This window comes from Chelonia mydas, chromosome 3 (assembly GCF_015237465.2).
Source record: "Chelonia mydas isolate rCheMyd1 chromosome 3, rCheMyd1.pri.v2, whole genome shotgun sequence".
Classification (NCBI taxonomy): Eukaryota; Metazoa; Chordata; order Testudines; family Cheloniidae; genus Chelonia; species Chelonia mydas.
In genome coordinates, this window is record NC_057851.1 from 133,874,309 (window position 1) to 133,895,770 (window position 21,462).

General features: G+C 40.1%; 1 protein-coding gene across 9 annotated transcripts in view; it reads right to left on the reverse strand.

Moving 5' to 3' along the window:
- The window catches only part of RGS7 (regulator of G protein signaling 7), a 416,293-nt gene that overhangs the window by 7,890 nt on the left and 386,941 nt on the right, over window positions 1-21,462 (reverse strand). For 5 of the 9 annotated variants that reach the window (XM_037895306.2, XM_037895308.2, XM_043543329.1 and 2 more), the window contains 4 exons: window positions 11,662-11,848; window positions 8,223-8,312; window positions 6,844-6,897; window positions 5,178-5,258 (listed from right to left, as the gene is read on the reverse strand). In XM_037895306.2, coding sequence (XP_037751234.1) covers window positions 5,184-5,258; window positions 6,844-6,897; window positions 8,223-8,312; window positions 11,662-11,848 — 406 coding nt within the window. In that variant the 3' untranslated portion in view covers window positions 5,178-5,183. The remainder of the gene's footprint in view (window positions 1-5,177; window positions 5,259-6,843; window positions 6,898-8,222; window positions 8,313-11,661; window positions 11,849-21,462) is intronic. The other 4 variants (XM_043543328.1, XM_037895310.2, XM_037895309.2 and 1 more) reach the window with 3 other exon arrangements.

The following is a 21,462-nucleotide window of genomic DNA, read 5'->3' on the forward strand; positions in this document are numbered from 1 at the left end:
GTGCTCCTTTACATAGCAACAAATGTATATAGATATTTCTTTTTGTTTCTACACTTAAATTTATTACCAGAGCTGACTGAAATTTCATGATTTAAGTTTTATATGATCCTTTTCATAAAATGTTTGATGTTCAATGAAAACATCCCCCAAAGAATTTTTATTAGAAATTTCATAGAAAAATTGTTGCGATCCGATGGGTTTTTTACAGTCATTTTTTTTAATTCCCACAAAAATGTGTCACAGGTATTTCAGCCAGCTCTATTTATGATATCTGAAAGGAGATAGGATAGGATTTAAATACACTGCTGAAGTCCTACAAAAAGAGTGAACACAGATACGTTATTCCAGGGAACTTCTAGGCTGGCTTTGAAGGTGGAGGACTTTGACATTGCAATCAAACATGCAGCTGGCGAAGCCCTCAGACAGCACACTTATTGCTCACACACATCTGACATATTGCATTAAGGGGGACGTCAGGGGCTAAGTTGAGGTAAAGGTGTTAACCTGCATCCACACTAAGGAAAGGTCATGGTTCTATATTGCGGTTAGTTAATACACATTAGCTAGCTTCAACCTAACCTCAGGCTCTTTTTCTGACCTAGTAAACCCCTTCCCTCTGTTGCATGGATTGTTCTATTTACTGGCAGCCAACTATCACTTCCTTCCTCTCTGCTCAAGTTACAGTAAGTTTGTAGTTTGCTGTTACTCACTGCCCCAGTGAGCAATGTGGTGCTTTGCTTATAATTCCCCTCCACACAGACAGACTTCCCTCAATAGGCTGTAACCTTACAATCTACCTTGTCTAGGGAGTGTTACATTGTTGCATCTCCCCAGGAGCACATCAGAGAACAAGTCCTGACTCAGTCACAATTCCTCTCTTGCTCTGGGAGAAAGAGTAAATTAGTTACTTATAGAATCCTAGGTTTAGAAGGGACCAGAAGAGACATCTAGTCTGGCCCCCTGCCAAGATGCAGGATTGCTGTCTAAACCAAGGGTGGGCAAACTTTTTGGGCCGAGGGCCACATCTGGGTGGGGAAATTGTATGCAAGGCCGGGGCAGGGAGTTGGGGTGTGGGAGGGAGTGCGGAGTGTGGGAGGGGGTGCGGTGTGCAGGGCTCAGGGCAAGGGATTGGGGCAGAGGAGGGGTGCGAGGTGTATGAGGGAGCTCAGGGAAGAAATTGGGATGCAGGAAGGGTGTGGAGTGCGGGAGGGAGCTCAGGGCAGGGGGTTGGGGTGCAGGAGGGGTGTGGGGTGTGACAGGGGTCTCAGGGCAGGGAGTTGGGGTGCAGGAGGGCTGCGAGGTGCAGGCAGGGAATTGGGGGGGGCGGGGTGCAGGAGGCGTTCGGGCTCCGGCCCGGCGCCGCTTACCTAAAGCAGCTCCAGGGTGGCAGCGGCATGCACCGGGGCCAGGGCAGGCTCCCTGCCTGCCTGCCTGCCTGCCCTGGCCCCACGCCGTGCCGGGAAGTGGCCGGAACCACGTCCCTCCGTGGCCCCTGGCGGAGGGGGCACAGGGCTCTGCACACTGCCCTTGCCACGCCTCTAGGTACCTCCCCTGAAGCTCCCATTAGCTGCGGTTCCCTGTTCCTGGCCAATGGGAGCTGGGGAGGCGGTGCCTGGAGGCAAGGGCAATGCATGAAGCCCTCTGCGCCCTCGGCCCCTGGGGCCCCAGCGACGTGGTGCTGGCCGCTTCTGAGAGTGGTGCGGGGCCTGCGGCTTCATTGCTATTTTTAGGTCTCTAGCTCAAACCCTGTGAGCAGGAGTCTGTTTACTTGGGCTGGGAGGCTCTCTCCCAGCTGCCGGGCAGGCAAGTGGAGGTGGGAAGAGCCAAGGGTTCCCCCACTCTCTGATTCCTCTCCACCACCCTGCCTGCCCACGGGACTAGAATAGGGGTATCAGGCAAATAAAACCTGCTTTTCCCACAGTGGTCACATCATAATCTGAGCAGCTCCATAGGGGGATACAAAAGCATGCATGGCTGAGAAAGACTTGTGATAATCTTGCCTGTAGCTACTATTCCAAATCAGTGCACATGCCTCAACTGAACATCTACATGTCACTTCATTTTCGGTGTGCTGCAATGTATTTCTGCAGAGTTATTTGGGAGTTCTGAGTATACAAAAGCAAAATAAAGAGAAGAATTTTGCCTTTTTGCTATTCATTTCTATACACTCGTAAAACGTATTGTGATCAGTAATAAATGCCACATTTATATAGAAATCTTTTCACCATGCTATTATTGTGTCTATATAGTGCACACCTTTATGGCATCGTTGATTGATATTGGTTTATAGTAGAGAATACCAGGAGGGTTATAATTTTGCAGCTATGAAGTTTATGTGGCAATATAAACATGCAGATATCTATAGCTCATCAATATTTGATAGCATGTAGTACATTTAGGATTTTCACAAAATGAACTGAATTATTGAGAGCTTTCTAGAAAGATTTTTTTTCCAGTGTCCAAGAAATACAAAATTGAATTTAGCTTTTCTGTCCTTTATTTTTTTTTACTGTGTCACACGGCCAGAAAAATGAATCATTCTATTACAGAAATAACTATATTGTGAAATGAAGGAAAAGTCTCAAGAGAACTTTCTGATTTAGCAAATGCTTTTGCAGGCAAGTATAACCCAGAGTGAGTCTCTGTCCCCCCTCTATGGTTCTCTAAGTTGTTAGAGGGCCATGCTTTTAGCTTCAGAGTTCTGGGGTACAGCCCCACAAACAATCTAGCCAGGGTATTGTTATACAATTATATCAATGTGTAAACTGACGGGGTGCTAGTTTGCGAAATCCAGAAGTCCACTTTTCACTCTACCTGCCTTACTCACACTGAGTTGCACCTTGCTACTGAAGTAGTTACATTGAGATCAATGCATTGAAGTCACTGAGCCTGCTTGAAGAGAAGGGTACTATTCACCTTGAGTAAAGATGGCAGAATCAGGCACCTGGGACTAGTTTCAAAAGGGGCATAGGTGCCCAAGCCTAACATTTAGACACCCTGGGTATTCACAGCACCTAAGTCCCCCTTGTGAATCAATCTAGTCCTCAGTCGTTATCTCAAGCAAAACTACCACAAAAGTCACTGAGAGTGAGGACATCAGAATTGTCCCCAACAGAGTCTTTATGGGGAAGTCCTCCTGGTTTCCAGTCCAGTCACGATCACTGATGTTCTGGGTGATGGGACTATGCCTAAAACTTTTTATGGCTAAATTTTCAAATAGATGCCTTTGCTGGGCATGCAAACTATCCATGTGCATACACAAACAGGACATTGTACATATGAATATGGGCAGCTGTGCTCACAAGTGAGCAACTGAGTGCACAAGTACTCCCATTGGCAAGCAACAAGTCCAGATATGTCTGGGCTGTTACTGTTCAGTGTGTGCGCATGTGTACTACACAGTGGCAACTGAAATGCCTGTGTTTGAATAGTTGGCCCTTTTTATGTCAGGAGACACAGCTGATAAGAGCAGGACCTCCCGTAAAAGTGTTGCTAAGTTGAGTTTTTCTGAGTAAAAAAGAGATATCACAGACGATAGAATCATATTGCAAATACATAGCTCTCATTTTAGGGCCACTTCTGGGAGTTGCCAAGAGTCTGCTGTTTACAATGAGAGTTGAGGGTTTCGGCACCACACAGGAGATTTTCAGCACCTTGCAGAAATGGGCCTATCCGGAACCTTCTTACATCCTGGTAGTGGTGGGAGAAATAACAAGAGTACTGATACTTTATTCCCACTCCCCAGTAACAAGCCAGCACAAAAAAAAAAAAAAGGACCAAATACCTATATATCAAGGCAAAATGCTAAACATATAGTTGGGAAGACTTTGTCACCCTCTTAAATTCTAGCCAACTACTCCGTTATTTCACCCATTCTTTCCTCACTTGCTCTCCTTTAGTGCTATATTCACCCCAAAATCTTTCCCCTGCCAGGACTCTCTTCCCCTTACATTCTTTCTTTTATGCTCCACCATTTTTTATTGTTCTTACCCTATCGCAGAATTGTTATTACTTAATGCAAATTTCCCAAATCATTCTGTGGCATTTACCTTGTTCTGGGGTACAGGGTGACAAAGTTCGAAAGACAAAAGTTATTAAAGGGAGTGGAGGAAAAGTGGAGATACATTTAGAGTGAGAATGAATACATTGCAGAAAAGTTAAAATTTACTTTGGGTAACATTCTTCAACAATTTACTGTGCATTAAATTTAACATTCTGGTTCATATTTTATCTGGGTTTTATCTATATATAGGACATTACATATTATATTATATATTATTAGTTTATTATGTATTAGCAGTGACAGCTAAATTTTCTTCTCAACAGCACTAGTCAGACTGAAATAATTTCATCTGCACTGGGCCACCTTTGGTTCAAAACTCCCATAGTTATCCCAGTTATTGTAGGTTGCCACTTGTTGATTGGGAAAAGTTTAGCTCTCAAAAGTCACAGTATGTTGTAATTGTTCCCATGTTTTCTTTACTAGTACAGCCTTGATTATATAAGACATGAACTCCAATTAAACATCTCAGTGAAAGAAAGTATGAGTGTTATGTTAGAAAATTGTTTTATAGAACAATCTCTTTAGACAAGACATAAATCACAGTGAAACATGCTGTGGCAACACCACCATGCAAAAAATAGGGGTTTTTGTTTCAAACTTTTTGTTTGTTTCATAGCTATTTATTTATTTTTAATGAGTTTTAGCTAACAACTTTTACCTGGACTTTTAGTGGCTTTGTCCCATTGAATCCAAATTAATTTCTGAAGTTACAAAATAAGATACCCAATATGTATTACAGGAAACCTTTATCTATAAAGAAACATCAAAAAATATATTGTTTTCTTTTAGCATGTGAGATACCCCCACAGCCTCAGAGAACTTTGTTCTTTCACTTCACTTGTTTCTTTTATGTTTAGCATAAATTAAATTTATTTTAAGGAGTTAAGAACTCATTATACAGGAGGCCGTTTATGAGAACTGCCCCTCCTCCCTTAGAAACTAAAAACAAAAACCATGATCTTTGCTGAAGCTCTTTATACTTTTCATTTCAACACACACAGCTCCATTAACTGATTGTCACAGCAAAAGCCACAACAAACACACACAGCAGCGTGAACTGCACAATTCAACAGACAATGCAGACAAACTTGAGTATAATCCAAGATCTTTCTACCTCTTTTCATAACAGGTTAGTGCTCGCCCTCAGTGTTGGTGTACAGTTTTTATGGCATGGAAAAATAGGGATGTTTCTGCCCTACAAAAATAAATGTGTTGAATGCTTTAGTTTGAACTTGTACAATGTCAAAAAAACCCAAAGACTGGCACAAATAAAAATAATCCAGTAAGTGAGGACATCAGTGGAACTCATAGCTGGTGGTGGGAAAATGTGGATAGGAAATCCACCAACCTCCATTTTTACCTTGCTGCAACATCTTTCAAAAATAAATTCTTACTTTTCAGTGAATAAGGAACAGAGCAGAATTGAAGCATGTAGGCAGGAATTTTGGCTGCTTGTACTGTGTCACTGAAATGACATTCAAAGAAACCCCTAGTGCATCATAAGCATCAACTGCTCACAAGGCACCTTTGAACCTGAGAAGCATTATTAGGCTTGAGAGAAGTTGGGGACATTTGTTACAGGTTATTTCCCACTCCTTTCCATGCCCCATTATAAAATTGGCCAGACCCCATCTAGGACAAAATAGCAATAGCAAAAGGAAAGGAATCCAATGTATTAAAAAATGCATCAAACATAGTATTTGGGAAGGCCATCTTAATGCCACTATATAAAGCCCTGGTGCGACCACACCTTGAATACTGTGTGCAGTTCTGGTCACCCCATCTCAAAAAAAGTTATATTAGAATTGGAAAGATACAGAGAAGGGCAACAAAAATCAGTAGGGGGTTGGAACAGCTTCCATATGAGGAGGGATTAAAAAGAGTGGCACTGTTCAGCTTAGAAAAAAGATGACTAAGGGGTGTGTGTGTGTATGACAGACGTCTATAAAATCATGAATGGTGTGGAGAAAGTGAAGAGTGAAGTGTTATTTACCCCTTTATATAACACAAGAACCAGGGGTCACCCAATGAAATTAATAGGCAGCAGGTTTAAAACAAACGTAAGGAAGTACATCTTCACAAAACGTGAAGTCAACCTGTGGAACTCATTGCCAGGGGCTGTTGTGAAGACCAAAATTATAACTGGGTTCAAAAAAGAATGAGAGGATAGATCCATCCATGGCTATTAGCCAGGAAGGTCAAGGACACAACTTATTGCTCCACATGTCCCTAAACCTCTGATTCCCAGAAGCTGGGACTGGACAACAGGGGATGGATCTTCTGATAATTGCCCTGTTCTGTTCATTCCCCCTGAAGTGTCTCGCACTGGCCACTGTCCGCAGACTGGATGCTGGGCTAGATGGACCCTGTATGTCTGTTCTTATGATGCACTAGGAAAAGTAACAGCATGAAGCAGGTTTCCAGATGTTCCTTTAGTTTAATAAAAAAATAAAGAGTGAATTAACTCCATTTTCTAGGGTGTATTTCATGTTCCTTAATGCAGACAGTATGGCTCCCACAGGTCCTTTCCTCCATTTATGGCAACAATAACAACCTGGTTTTCTCTGAGGTTAGTCAATAAAAGAAGAGAGAGCTGGGGGAGAACTCTAATGAAAGTCTAGTACAAAGCTGCCATTTCTATGTAAAGTTGTAAACTTGCATGAATGCAAAACTTTATCTGTTGTCATACAGGAGTAAAGGTGAGGGACTAGGGTGGTGGTGGTGGGGAGAAGGATATTTCATCGATCAGGCTTATTAGTTTGCCAAGGTAACAAACTTACCACATTGCGTGTGAATTTCTCAAAAGATGTTCGACGATCCAGTGTGTTTTCCAACTTAAATTAAAAAAAGGGGGAAATAAAAAAAGGAAAAAAGAAAAGAAAAGGGGAGAAAAAAGAAGAAGAGCAAGAAACAAATAGAGCACAAAAGAAGGATGATGAAACAATGGACTGCAAAACAAAGCTCATGTACAAATCAAGAAGCAAAAGTAGGTATGAAGCTGCTAATGAATGCCTGTTATATAACAATGGACAGGCAAAGCAGTTATAATATTTGATTAAAAAAACATTTCTCAGGTGGATCAAACTGGTTTGATTAAAAAGAAAAACTGAAAATAAAAAAAACAATGAAGAGCATTTCTTGTGTCAATGAACTGAGATTTGCAAAACTTAAGGACTTCGCATACACAGTAGCAGCTCTCTGGAACTTTCAACATTTCTCCATATTGGATGTTCAGAAACTAACATTTGAAAAAAACCATACAGTACTTCCATATAATTTTTAGGTTTTCATTTTATGCACAGTTTAGTATTATCAAGATCATAACTAGCTTACTACTACTTCTACATAGGATAATGGGCGTGATTTTGCAAACGGTGTTCCCAACTGATTGCAATAGGATTTCAGAATTCGTGGTGGTTGCAGAATCAGACCCACTAATAACAAACAACAATTTCATTATAGACTCTTGCATCAGAAAATGTTTTGGAATTTCCTTGCATTCAGCACTTTGACCCCCTATCATGTAAGATGCTCCACACAGTGAGGGTTTGTCTGTGCCAAGCTCATTGCATAATCTGGATCTTAAAAAGCAAGGGTCATGTATCATGGTAAGATTTTTTGTTTGCCTGAGTGTAACATGATCTTACATTCATATCAGATTCCTAACCTGATAAAAACTAGACATCTAATAACAGGGAGAGAAAGCGAAATCCTAGGGTACTTTTAAAAAAAATGAAATCAGAAGTTATTCATACCAGTGAGATCAATTTTAAACAAATTAGTAGGTTTTTTAAATAAAAATAAAGAAAAGGAGAATCATTATATTTGCAAATTTGCAAGACTATACTGCAGGCATTTTATTTTATTTAACGTACTTGTAAACTACTTTTCAGTTTAAATTGCTTGGTAACAGAAAGAGTGCTACAATGTGAGATGTAAAAATAAAAATAGGTTTTGGGCTAATTTAACTTATTAAAACATACACACGTGCAGGATCCATTTATCAAACTACTGTATGTATGTGACACTCTAAATAAGCCAACCTGGTTACCTACCAGATATCCAGCAGCACTTGCACAGGGGAGAGAAATCCACGTATTGTAGCAAACATCAGCACCACTGAGCACAGTGGCAACAAAAAGACAAGATGGACTAATACCTTTTTCTTGGCCTGTAGCAGCTCCTGGTAGGCACTGGATCGTATAAAACGAGGATAGGAATCACTTTTCATCAGTTTGTAAATGTGCTCCTAAAGAGAAAAGACATAAAATTTAAAAAATTGACATTTTGAATTGATGTTCTGAAAACAAGATGCAGTGGACTAAGATCAAAAAGTTGCATAACAGAATATTTAATGCCATTATCGAGAGATACTAGAGATACTAGAGATTATTATTCATATATTTTTATGAAAGGAGCACTCGCTGCAGTTCTAAAGTTAAGGCTGAATTGACTTTTGTACTTAAAGTAGAATCCACCACTTTGTTATGTGTGAAGAATACAGTGTACCTTCCCTTTAAATTACAGCACTCCTTCTGTATTCGAATGAATTTTCTGAGAATTTACAAGTACATCAGCTAAATAGACTCTTCAAAACTTCCATTATAGATAAATTTAGTAAAATTTAATCCATGGGCTACACTTGAAGACATTGTATTTAGGGTTAAATTAGCCATTCTGTTAAACTCCACTCTGTAGTGATACCATGAGGGGTGCAGAATCAAATGTGTCTTTAAATTTAATCAAATCTGGGACTGTAAACACTATTATGCACTGATTGTAACTGCATCACCTCACTATAGGGCAGCGTTAAAGTTGTTTGGATGCCTTAACTGTCCATTTCCATACCATAACATGTTTGGATTTATTTTAAATTGAATCTTAACTATTTCCTGGATCTGGTTTTCAGATAATTACAATATCTCTGTAATATGTTTATCTGAAAATTACTGATATGTACTCAGATATAAATCCAGTTTAATGTAGTTATCTGGTAATATTTATACATAGTAGTGTGCTGAGATCCCAGTCAAGATCATGCCCCAGGAACTGGGTCACACGATCATGCCCCAGGTGCCGTTCAGATGCATGTGAAGTCATACCCTGAAGAATTTACAAATATCTACAGAGCAGAGACCACTCTAGCTATAGGTAAGCTAGGCAGCTTCCAAGGGCTGCAGATTTCTGGGCAGTTGCCCAGGGTAGTAGATTTGGCCTGGCTGCCCATCTGTTATGACAGAGGGGAGACTGGGCCAAACCTGAGTGGCGCAGGGGACAGCATACTAAAGTGTGCCTAGGGCAACAGATTGTGTTGAGCGGCCTCTGCTACAGAGAGAGAGAATGCTCAGAAATCAAATTCAAAGAATGCCCTAAAAACTGAAGGGCTAAAATGTAAAGTAGTCTAAGTCCATGAGTCTGTATTTGTTTTTATACAGCTGGGGTGGGAGGGTTTAAAAAACCCAATATGAATAGAAATATAGATTTGTAAACATTCAATGAAACCAGTTTATAAAATAACTTAAACTCTCTCTTGCAGTATAGGGGAAATCCTGGCACAACAACACTGACCTAGTGAATGAACCTGAAAATGAAACCCCTAACACTTTATACAGTGCAAGCTGAGTGAATGGAGAAAGTAAACAAAAAGGGGACAAAATGTAGGGTAGAAGTCGATCAAATTTTCAAAGTTCTTTCAGTTTTGATAATCTAATGCATTTATAATCTCTGAAAAGTGATCATGTAAAAAATACCATCTTCTGACCTAACATGCTACCTTCATGCACTCAGAGTCAGATCTGGCCCCTTTAGTGAGTCTTTACACCATTTGATTTTTGTAAGCACAGCTAATGCAGCTAAGAGAGAACAAAGATGATTCTGTTCCTTGATCCACAGTATCAACAGAATTGGTTAACAATATTCAGCCAATTAAATCTTTGCAAACACCATTGCAAACAGCAGCCGCGCGAAGTGTCACGGAGAATAACTTAACCTGCAGAACTTATTACTGGTAGTAAGGCACAAGAACTAAAGAACCCAGGTTGCTTCTCAGATTCCAGGTTAAGCTGGCAAAGCTGGAGTTAGAAAAAACATTTTTATACTTGTAAATTGAACACATTAGATCTTGTAGATCTTGTCTCTACAAGAGACAAATATGGAACCCCATGATGCCATTTTTATAGTGAGTCACTTACAGAGTAGAGCTGTATTTTAAACAAAAATAAAGTTATTTGTTTGATGCCCTAGAGGCTCTTCAACTCAAAACCTGGCAGACCATCACAAGCAGCAAATTCCAAAAGAAGGGGCCCTCTACTGAAAAAGTCTTGCCATGTAAGCACCGTGGGTAAAGATCATAATGTTCAAGGCAGCACAGGTGAGTCCTATCCTGCTTGCTCTGAGTGAGAAGTGTTCACTGCCAGACTTAAATTATGCTGAACTGGATCAAAGGAAGAAGTTCTGATGGGAAAAAGCACCTTTGCATAGAGACTGCATACTTCAGACCATACACAAATGGAAAAACTCTAGAAAGAAAATAAAGGAGTGTTGAACTTTCATACCCATTTTCAAAACTAGGATAATGGCAAGGAAGCTTGCTTTTCTTTAGCAATTGCAGTTTAAACATAGCTTTGCTTCCAGAGCTTCTGAAGTATTTAACTATGTAATTTATGTCTTTGTTTTCGGTGTACTGTACCATTAAATCTCTAAGGGTTCAGTGGAGGCAGACAACCATTGTTTGTTTAGTTTAATGCAGACTATTACAGAGGAGACATATATTGTGTGCTCTCTCGTGGAAATTTTGCTGTTTTGTACTGTGCTATTCTCAATCTAAAACAAAGGCCACTCGGATTGGAGTTATCTGTTTGCTATGTGTATGGTACCATATTTCTTTATTAAAAAAAGCTTCGGAAGTCATACTCAAACTGTCCTTCATTCCTAGAATATCACTCCTTGAATAACAGTTCCTAGAAGCCTACCATGCTGTTCTGTGGATATTACTTTTACAATGAGGTTTATAAGGTTCACTTGTACATAGGTCAGGTTTCAGAAATAACCTCAGTACAAGCCTTTGTATTTATTTCTCCTATGGGATAAACAATCTTTCCTTGGAATAAACTTTTGCCTCCTATAAACGCTAATGAGAGTTATGAACATGCATCCAGAGGAAAACAGATTCCTCGTTTTGATTAAGAAAAGTCCTTCAAGAGCAGATTCTGAGACGCAGAAATTCATTTGATTTTCTGTAGCATTTTTTAATGCAACCGAGCAAAAGGATTAAGAAAACTGGTACCTGAAGAGAATTAGTTTCACTGTACCTATATTGCACTACACCCCCTGCTAGCAGGGCAAATTCACACATCTGCAGAGGGCCAGCTTGAAGCCTTTGCACCACTACAGTCATCAGAATTGTGGCTCATATGACACTTAAGCAATGCATAGGCCTTAATCAAAGGAATGAGTTTCCCCCATACTGCATTGATACTGATATTTTTAGAAAAGTGAACACTATATTATATTTACCAAATATGTGTGTTTGTCAGAGTGTGCATCCAAGTGGCTGGTGCTATACCTCAGAAGTGCCTGGATGAAGATCATATACTGACCTGAGCATCTTCAAATGTGTATCTTCCTGGGTCCTTCACATTCTGTGTGGTTTTGTCATAACTTTTGGAATCAAGATTGATGGCACTGGGAGCTCCTGGAGCAAGAAACTCCTGCCAGATTTCCTGGACTCGAGCAGGTACTTCACGATTAGGTCTCTTCTTCAAATCTTCAACTGCTAACCAGAACCTATGGTAAAATATGGCAACTTGAATTCTAAGGTTAATTTCTTTCCTAGGTTCTGGTTTAATCAGCCTCTCATGGCCTTTTCTCATTAGTATAGTTTTTAATGACATAAAAACTGCTTTACAGACATCACAGAAACAATACACAACAATGAGCAAAGTGATAGCCATGAATTCTGTGTTAGGATTATATAGCTTCTGTATAGGAATTGCCATACTAGCTCAGACCAGTGGTCTATCTAGTCCAGTATCCTATATTAAACAGTGGCCAGTATCAGCTGCTTCACTGGAAGGTGCAAGAAATCCTACAGGGTAATCTGCTCACAGGGAAATTTCTGCCTAACCCCCATCAGACAGAGGTTGCCTTGAAGAATGAAGATTTATAGAATCATAGAGATGTAGGGTTAGAAGGGACCTCAAGACACCTGTGCTGAGGCAGGACCAAATATACCTAGACCATCCTGAGAGGTTTTTGTCCAACCAATAATGGGGATTCCAGAAACTGCCTTAGAAGCCTATTTCAGAGCTTAACTATCCTGATGGTTAGAAAGTTTTTCCGAATATCTAAATTTAATTGCCCTTGCTACAGACTAAGCCCATTACTTGTTGTCCTACCTTCAGTGGACATGGAGAACAATTGATCACCATCCTCTTTATAGCAGTCCTTAATATATTTGAAGACTGTTATCAGGTCCCCCCAGTCTTCTTTCTCAAGACTAATTATGCCCAGTTTTTTAAACCTTTTTTTGATAGGTCAGGGTTTTTAAACCCTTTATCATGTTTGTTGCTTTCCTCTGGACTCATTCCAATTTTCCCATATGTTTCTTAAAGTGTGGCACCTAGAACTGGACATAGTACTCGAGCTGAGGCTGCTGATTAGAGCAGGATAGTTATCTCCTATGTCTTACATACGACACTCCTGTCAATACACCCTAGCATACTAGCCTTTTTCACAGCTACATTAGGTTCTTGGCTCATATTCAATTTGTGATCCACTATAATCCCAAGATCCTTTTCAGCAGTACTACTATCAAGCCAGTTATTCCCCACTTTGTAGTTGTGCATTTGAGTTTTCCTTCCTAAGGGTAGTACTTTGCACTTGTCTTAACTGAATTTCATCTTGTTGATTACAGACCAATTCTCCAATTTGTCAAGGTTCTTTTGAATTCTAACCCTGTCCTCCAAAGTGCTTGCAACCTCTCCCAGCTTGGTGTCATCTGAAAATTTTATAAGCATACACTTCACTCCATTTTTCAAGTCATTAATGAAAATATGGAATGGTACTGGACCCAGGACAGACCATTGTGGGACCCCCCTAGATAGCCCTCCCAGTTTGACAGCAAATCTTTGATGACTAGTCTTTGAGTATGGTCTTTCAACCAGTTTTGCGCCCACCTTATAGTAATTTTATCTAGACCACATTTCCCTAATTTGCTTGTGAGAATGTCATGTGGGACTGTGTCAAAAGCCTTACTAAAATCAAGATACATCACATCTACTGCTTCCTCCCTATTCACTAGGCCAGACCTCTTGCTATACATATAAAGGTCTAATCTTCTTTTGAATCCTGCTAAGCTCTTAGCCTCAGCTGTATTTTGTGGCTGTGAACTGTGCATGCTAATTGCATATCATCTGAAAATGTATTTCCTTTTATCAGCTTTAAATTTGCCCCCTTTCAATTTCATTGCCTGCCCCTTGACCTGGTATTTTGAGCAATTGTAAATAGTAGTGCCCAATCTAGCCAATCTTGCTTTACAGAGCACACACACTTCAGGAGGCCATGTAAGGTTATGTGTGGGACCATGATATGTTTTTTTTCCGCAATAAAATATCACTAAAAAGGCCTTGACCAAATGTGATCAGAACTGTGCTACCTGGAATCACAATTATACAGTTGTTGCTATTAGGATACTAGCATAATTACCTTGATCACTGTATTATAATCACTATTTGGTTGTCCACAGACTGTACAACACAGTTAACATATAAGATCCCTGCTCTGGGAATCCTGCTAGAAACAACTAGACTTAAACATGGTGTAGTTAACTTGCACAGTTTTATTCTCAGAGAAGACAGGACCTAAGGACACTACTATGTGGCTTCTGCCATCTCGGAGGAGCCAGATGCAATATAGTCTTCCAATATGATGTCAACATGGTTGGTCTAATAACATAGAGAAGCTGGAACTCAGTTGATATTGACCGTGCTCTGGCTTGGACTTCACATGATGAGAACATGATTTGGGAATATGGTTAAAACATGGTATTGTCCTGACTACAGTGCAAGACCAAGGCATGTTTTCACTGTGTTGAGGAACTATTGTGTTTTACCCAGGTCTCCCAAGAAGTCAGAAATAACACTGCGTACTTACAGGTCTAGTAAGGTTGCTGCACAAACACAGTAAAGCAAAGCAAATAAACAGAACATCACCTTATGAAACAGTTCTTTCACTTCAGATAGTTTACCTGCTTGGAAGCAATTAGTCTCTCACAGTGCCCCCTATTCAACTGGATTAACTCTGACAAATGGTAGGCAGGGTGGTCACATGAGCCCAGTACTTCTTTGTAGCAGGGGAGTGAGATAAAGATAGGTCCCTTCCCCGGTCACCTGTTCTGTCTCACCTCTCCTTTTTGTCTGGTCAGAAGCCTAAAAGGGCACTTGATAACCTCATTCAGCAGCTTAGCTTGTTATGGCTTTCCTTCAACTTGACTTTCAACTGCCTAATATCAGCCTCTATCTTTTGAGATATCTATTTTAAGTACCTATATGGCCTCCATTAGTGTAATATCTGAGTGCCTCACAATCTTTTACTGTATTTATCTTCACAGCACCCCTATGATGGAAGGGAGTGCTATTATCCCCATTTTACAGATGGGGAACTGAGGTATAGGAAGACTAAGGCCTAGATCCTCAAAAGATATTTAATTTATTTGAGCATAAGCTTTCGTGAGCTACAGCTCACTTCATCGAATATTCGATGAAGTGAGCTGTAGCTCACGAAAGCTTATGCTCAAATAAATTTGTTAGTCTCTAAGGTGCCATAAGTCCTCCTTTTCTTTTTGCGGATACAGACTAACACGGCTGCTACTCTGAAACAAGATATTTAGGTACCTAAATTGCTTTGAGGATCTGGTGCTCAGTGATTTGCCCAAGCTCACACAGGGAGTCTGTGTCAGAACAGGAGCTTAAAAACAAAATCTCTGAAGTCCTAGGTTAGTGCCCTAACCACTGACCCACCAAAATCTAATAGTCTTACTTTATTTGGTCTGTAATTTTGAAAGCAATTCACCTAGAACAGTGTTCTTCTTACATGAACTTAACAACTGCACAGCACACAGACTAATTCAGCTGACCCATTAAATAATTTTGTCGATTTTGGGCAACCTGCTTTGTTGTTTTAAACTGCTTTAGATATTTACATTTCAGAGGGTATGTCCTGCAGTGCAAGCCCCACTCCAATGCACCTACTGGGATTGGCTGATTATTCATGTATACAGAAGGTAGGTAAAGAGCAGAGAAATGAAAGGGGGAAGATGTTCTTTGTAACCACAGCCATTTTCAGTTAGCCTGACCCAGACATCCATTAGGATCTATCCTAGGACAGTGATCTGGTTTGTTCCTTCTTGCCATCACCAATATTTCTGGGTGCCCCACAAATAAACCCAGGATGCTATTTTGCAGGTAAACCATTGCCTTTATGCTGCGGTACAGATGGTAATGGAAAAATAGGCGGGAGATAAACTGAACTACTTTGGAGGAACATGTAGCTTCTAGCATGGAAAAGAAAGGCAATCCAGACCCATCTTTATTAAGGTGAGCACAAGCTCCTCACTGGTAGGTTAATTTTTATTTTACATGTCTAACATTAGTATTCCAAAAACCCAACAGAAACCGTGAGACTGTAATTGTAGAAACCTCTTTTAAAATGGAAAAAAAAATGCGCTGAGAGCTGCAAGATGCTGTCTAGGGAGATTACTTCACTGCAGACACACATTTTAATCTGCTTACTGAGCTTTCGAAACCAAATGTATGCCCTCTTCCCACGGAAGAGCCAAGCATTAAGGCCACCGCCTTGTGTGTGCGCAGTCATTTTGCCAGCTATCACACAGGAAATCAATAGCAGAGCCAGGGTTGGAACACAGACCTGCAGGGTCCCTGTGCACTGCCTTAAACACAAGAGAACATCCTTTCTTTTCTTACAGCCCTCTGTCTCAATCACGGTCTCTCCAGTGCACTGGATAAAGCAAGGGTTCTGTAGAACAAGTAGTATGTAAACATGCAATTAAATACCATCATCATGCATACACATAAGGGGCCAAATTAAGACTGCCTGGGAAGTGACATACATAGAATTAACACCAGCTAATGGAAGAACCCTAACTAGAACTCACAGGCTCACTCCTCCTCACTCCCAAGGCAATACAACCACCCATGGGCCAAAGCTACTGGAGCATTCCTATATCTGGAGCTTTAGCTTTGTGCCTATCATGTGGAGAGCTCTGTAGGACTGGAACATAGTGCAGTTGGCATGTAGGTAGCTTTATGGAGCTGGGTGGAACATTTGGAGGTTTTAGTAGCAAGCTCCTAACAAGCTCCACTGAGCACGTGCACCTTTGTAACTCTGTCATGGGGACAGAAAAAACCCTCTCTCTGACACCTAGGCTCACCCCTTTTCCAAATACCAAGTCTTGCTCCAAAACAAGGAGGCGTTAAAGCTCTTCAAGGGAATGGTTGGAAAAAATGTTAACATTGGCCAAACTACCTATTAATCCTTAGCCTTATTCTCCCTTTCGCTGAAATATTCCAAAAATTCATTCTGAGGCAGAGAGCGAGCATGGAAAATTTTCAGTCTGAGAGATTAAAGTTTGGCACCTTTATTAGCAACTGAAAACAAGAGTTAATAGAAAGTGTTAGGCAATCTTAACTGTAGGTTGCTACAAGCTCTGCCTGTTATACCTTTCAACAAAGGCCAGTAACTGTTCTCCATGGTCTGTTAACTGCAGAACTAGTGTCCCACTGGCATTTCAGATAATATATTTAAATACATAAAAACATTTTAAAATAATCTACAACAATGATTAATAATAAATAGCAACAAGAAAAACAAGGTGAGGTCGAAAGGGAAAAAAATCAATCAAAACCAATATGCCTATCTCCTGTATCATTCCCTCTTCCACCAATCAAATCATTTTATTGTGGTATAATTAAACTACAATATATGTATATATTCTTTCAGATAAAGTAAACAAAAGTATGACCATTCAGACATAAGGCTGATATAGTCTGTGTTTCACACCACTGAGCTGTATATAATTATTTGACTTATTTATTGAAAGCATGAATCTGAAGCATCTATCCCTGGTGCTAGACATTTTTACAGCAAGTACGGTGTGTGATTACAAAAATAAACCCCCCACAAAATTCCAGTGCACACTGGCTTGCTGAAACTAGAATATTTGTCCAGCATGCTAACCCCATATCCGACCACTCTCTAACCCCCGCTCCCACACACACATATATACACACTACCAAGCACCCAGAACTCTTCTCTCCCTCGAGCTTTCCAGCATCTTAAGAAGTTAACAAATCCAAGGTCTATCTGATCAAGGAGAAGGGCACATTTCAGAAGATGCCCTGCCACTTTTCCTTCCTTTTTAACCCTTTGGGCTGTTTTTAGCACAAGTACCTCTGTTGAGCACGCAGCTGCTGCTGTATCCCATAGGGAGAAAGATGGTCTGTCATCTAGGCAAGACTCAAAACCATTTAGGTCTTTATAGTTTGAAATCAATAACAACCTCCACCTGGAAACTAATAGACAAACAACATATAAATACTCACTGTTCAGAGACCTCAGTGATACATAGACATAGCAAGGATCAGATAAGGAGAGGCTGGGATTTTCAAGGGAGACTAAGGAAGTTAGGTGTCTAACTCTCATATTTCAATGGGAACTAAGTGCCTCAATCCCATGAGCTCCTTTGAATATCCCAGAGTGCCTCGGCAACCAACTGATCTAGGCAGTACTGGATCACGCTAAAACTTACAGACAGCCCCCCCAACCTGAAGCAAATACTCTCCAGCAACCACACACCACACAACAACAAAAACTCTAACCAGGAACCTATCCTTGCAACAAAGCCCGATGCCAACTCTGTCCACATATTTATTCAAGTGACACCATCAGAGGACCTAATCACATTAGCCATGCCATCAAGGGCTCGTTCACCTGCACATCTACCAATGTGATATACAGCATTATGTGCCAGCAATGCCTCTCTGCCATGAACATTAGCCAAACTGGACAGTCTCTACGCAAAAGAATAAATGGACACAAATCTGACATCAGGAATCATAACATTCAAAAACCGGTAGGAGAACGCTTCAACCTCTCTGGCCACTCAGTAAAAGATTTAAGGGTGGTAATTTTGCAACAGAAAAGCTTCAAAAACAGACTCCAAGGAGAAACTGCTGAGCTTGAATTAATATGCAAACTAGATACCATTAACTTGGGTTTGAATCGAGACTGGGAGTGGCTGGGTCATTACACATTTTGAATCTATTTCCTTAGGTTAAGTATCCTCATACCTTCTTGTCGACTGTCTAAATGGGCCATTTTGATTATTACTACAAAAGTTTTTTTCTCCTGCTGATAATAGCTCATCTTAACTAATTAGCGTCTTACAGTTTGTATGGCAACTTCCAATTTATCTGTATGTGTATATATATATATCTTCTATTGTTATATATATATATTGTTCTATCTATCTATCTATCTATCTATATATATATCTACTATATGTTCCATTTTATGCATCCGATGAAGTGGGCTGTAGCCCACGAAAGTTTATGCTCTAATAAATTTGTCAGTCTCTAAGGTGCCACAAGTACTCCTGTTCTTTTTGCGGATACAGACTAACATGGCTGCTACTCTGAAACCTTTAAAATATAGTTCTTTGCTTCCTAACAGGAGCTAGGAACTTTGCAAAAATGATACTCTCATCTCTTGTGTTACTGTAATATTTGGCCCACAGTGAACCAAGCATAAAGCAGTGCTTCCAAAAGGACTTGCTTTCAGTGGATGATTACTAAGCAGGGTGTAATCGTATCGGCTTGATGCATGGAGGAGCAGTTCTGTGAGCCTTCTGAATTAAATGTTCCACTCAGAATCCCATGTCCTGTACTGAAGCTACAGTACTAACACCCCTGAGCAGCCTTTTTCCAAGAAATATTAGCTGAATGAAGAGCAAGAGGGGACCAACCAGTAGTTACATTGACTAGGGATGTCTCTCATCCAGCTGAACTGCCTCTTTACCCAAGAAGTACAGTAATATAATTTACCAATTTATGGTGCTGACATGGCTCCCCCACCCCATTACTGTAGTAGCTGAGCACCTCACAGTCTTTAATTATTTATCTTCACACCCCCATGAGGTAGGGACGTAGTATTGCTCCCATTTTACAAATAGGGAACCAAAGCACAGAGACACTAATTAACTTGCCTGAGTCACACAGTACGTGTCAAAGCAGGAAACTGAACCTACATCTGTTGAACCTACATCCCAGGCTAGCATCCTAGCCACTGAACTATCCTTCCTCTCAGTTTCAGTCTCCTGCTTCAAATTTCTTCACATTGGGTCGCACTCCTTCAGAAAGAATCTAGTGTGGACCATCTTCACTCCCAGTACCAATCCTGATTCCACACTTCTCAACTCAAGAGCATGAAAACAGTCATATTGAGAGTATTAATGATATAACCATGAAAATAAACACGGTTTCAAGTAATTGGTGTGGCTCCTTGATTACAGTCTCTTTTTATATCTCCTCCATTTCTTCCATTGACATGGGCACAGGGCTTTACATTGATTAGGAGTGAATGTTTCCTTACTGCCTGAAGCCTGATGCTGTATTTTCTACAGGACATTTCACAGCTTGCTACTATAGTCCCATCTGTTTGCTACTCCTCTAGTTTTGATGACACTTGTTTTAAATTCAGTCATGGTCAAATCTGCAATGGGATGACACCTAATAAACATGGATGTGAAGTCATGTTAGTCATGTTCCTAAGCTGAGGAGCTGTTGATAGAAGCAAATCCCCTTGCACAGTATTAGAAAGATGCTGTCAAATCCCCCAAACTACAAATTCTATTGCTATGTGGTTAATAGCTGTGTAAGCAGGTAGGTGCTCTTAAATTTAAAGAAATCAAAACTGAGTTGTGATGGCATTCGGGAACATGCTGACACTTTTAGGTGTGCCATTGTGCATCAACAGGTACTTTTTGCCTCATTGTGCATGGAATTACTATGTCAGAAGTAGATGTTATTTATATCACTGCAATCGGTGGCATTTTGAGTCTCATACATATGAGACTTTAAAATGAGTGCTCTCTAACATGTCACAGGCATAGCTTTTTATTTGGCACCCATCACCACTCAGATATTATGCTTTATTACGCCAATACAGGAACATAGATAGATAGATATAATGGTAGATGGCACATTGAGAATTTAGCTGCAAATAAAATCCTCTAGAGTATTTTGCTGGATCAGTCACTTGCAGTTTGCCTGTGATTGTAAATAGGATTAGAGGAAAGAGCCTGGGATTATGTGGTAACAGTCTGGTTGGCAGCAAGACAAAATAGTCATAGAAAAGTGTAGAAAACATAGCATATGCTAGGTCGAACAGGTTCATGTTTGAACAGCTGCCTTGAATAAGGAATTACTGGGACATTTTTTAAATAAATAAAAAAAACCCCTTCCCACTCCTTTGTACCAGGCTGATAAAAGGTTTGCCCTTTAATTATCGCTTAGCTTTTTTAATTCAGAAATTGCCACCTACAAGTAACATGTTATTTAGCAAACACCCATTGGCCCAGATCTTATTCCCTTTGACATCAATGCAAAATAACAGCTGGGAAAAGGATAGGGTCCAGAATATTTCATGTATATATTTGATCCAAAATTGTTCCATAACTTGTCTAGATAAGGGTTTTCCTGTATTAACACATTAAATCCAAATTTAATGTTGCAGATCGCCAAACTGTGAATATGTTAAATACAATATGGTAAAACAATGCCCAATAGCATGGCATAATCTGCTCCCAGTTACTCTGGTGTAAGTTTGGAATAACTTAGTGCTATATACTCTCATCTCTAGAAACTGAGGGTGCTTGGCATCTTTCAAAATAGGGCTTTTACACTAGACCAGGGTCTCTCTCCATAATGCTTAGGTGTCTGGTGAATCCCATTTTTAAGGGAGTCACAGCTGGGCAATGAAAAGTGATGTGTGGGTGAAAGCACAAGAACTTAGTATGGAGATGGGGTTTTGATGTACATACCTTTGAGAAAAAAATTCACTTTTTTTGGTCGTAGAAAAGCAAAAATTAATATTCATTGTTAAGTTCTTCTCACATGCATATGGTTTTAATACAGCTTCATTGGAACAGCAACAACCAAAAATGGCTTTTGCCAATGGTTTGGCTATAATTCTATACTGTGAAATAGGCCTTTTCTGTTCATTGCTTAAAGAGATCTTGTTTTAAACTAGAAAATTTTAGATTTGACAGGTTGTCCTACACATACACAGCACCCTTATTATGTAATTTTTGAAGAGAAGTTTCT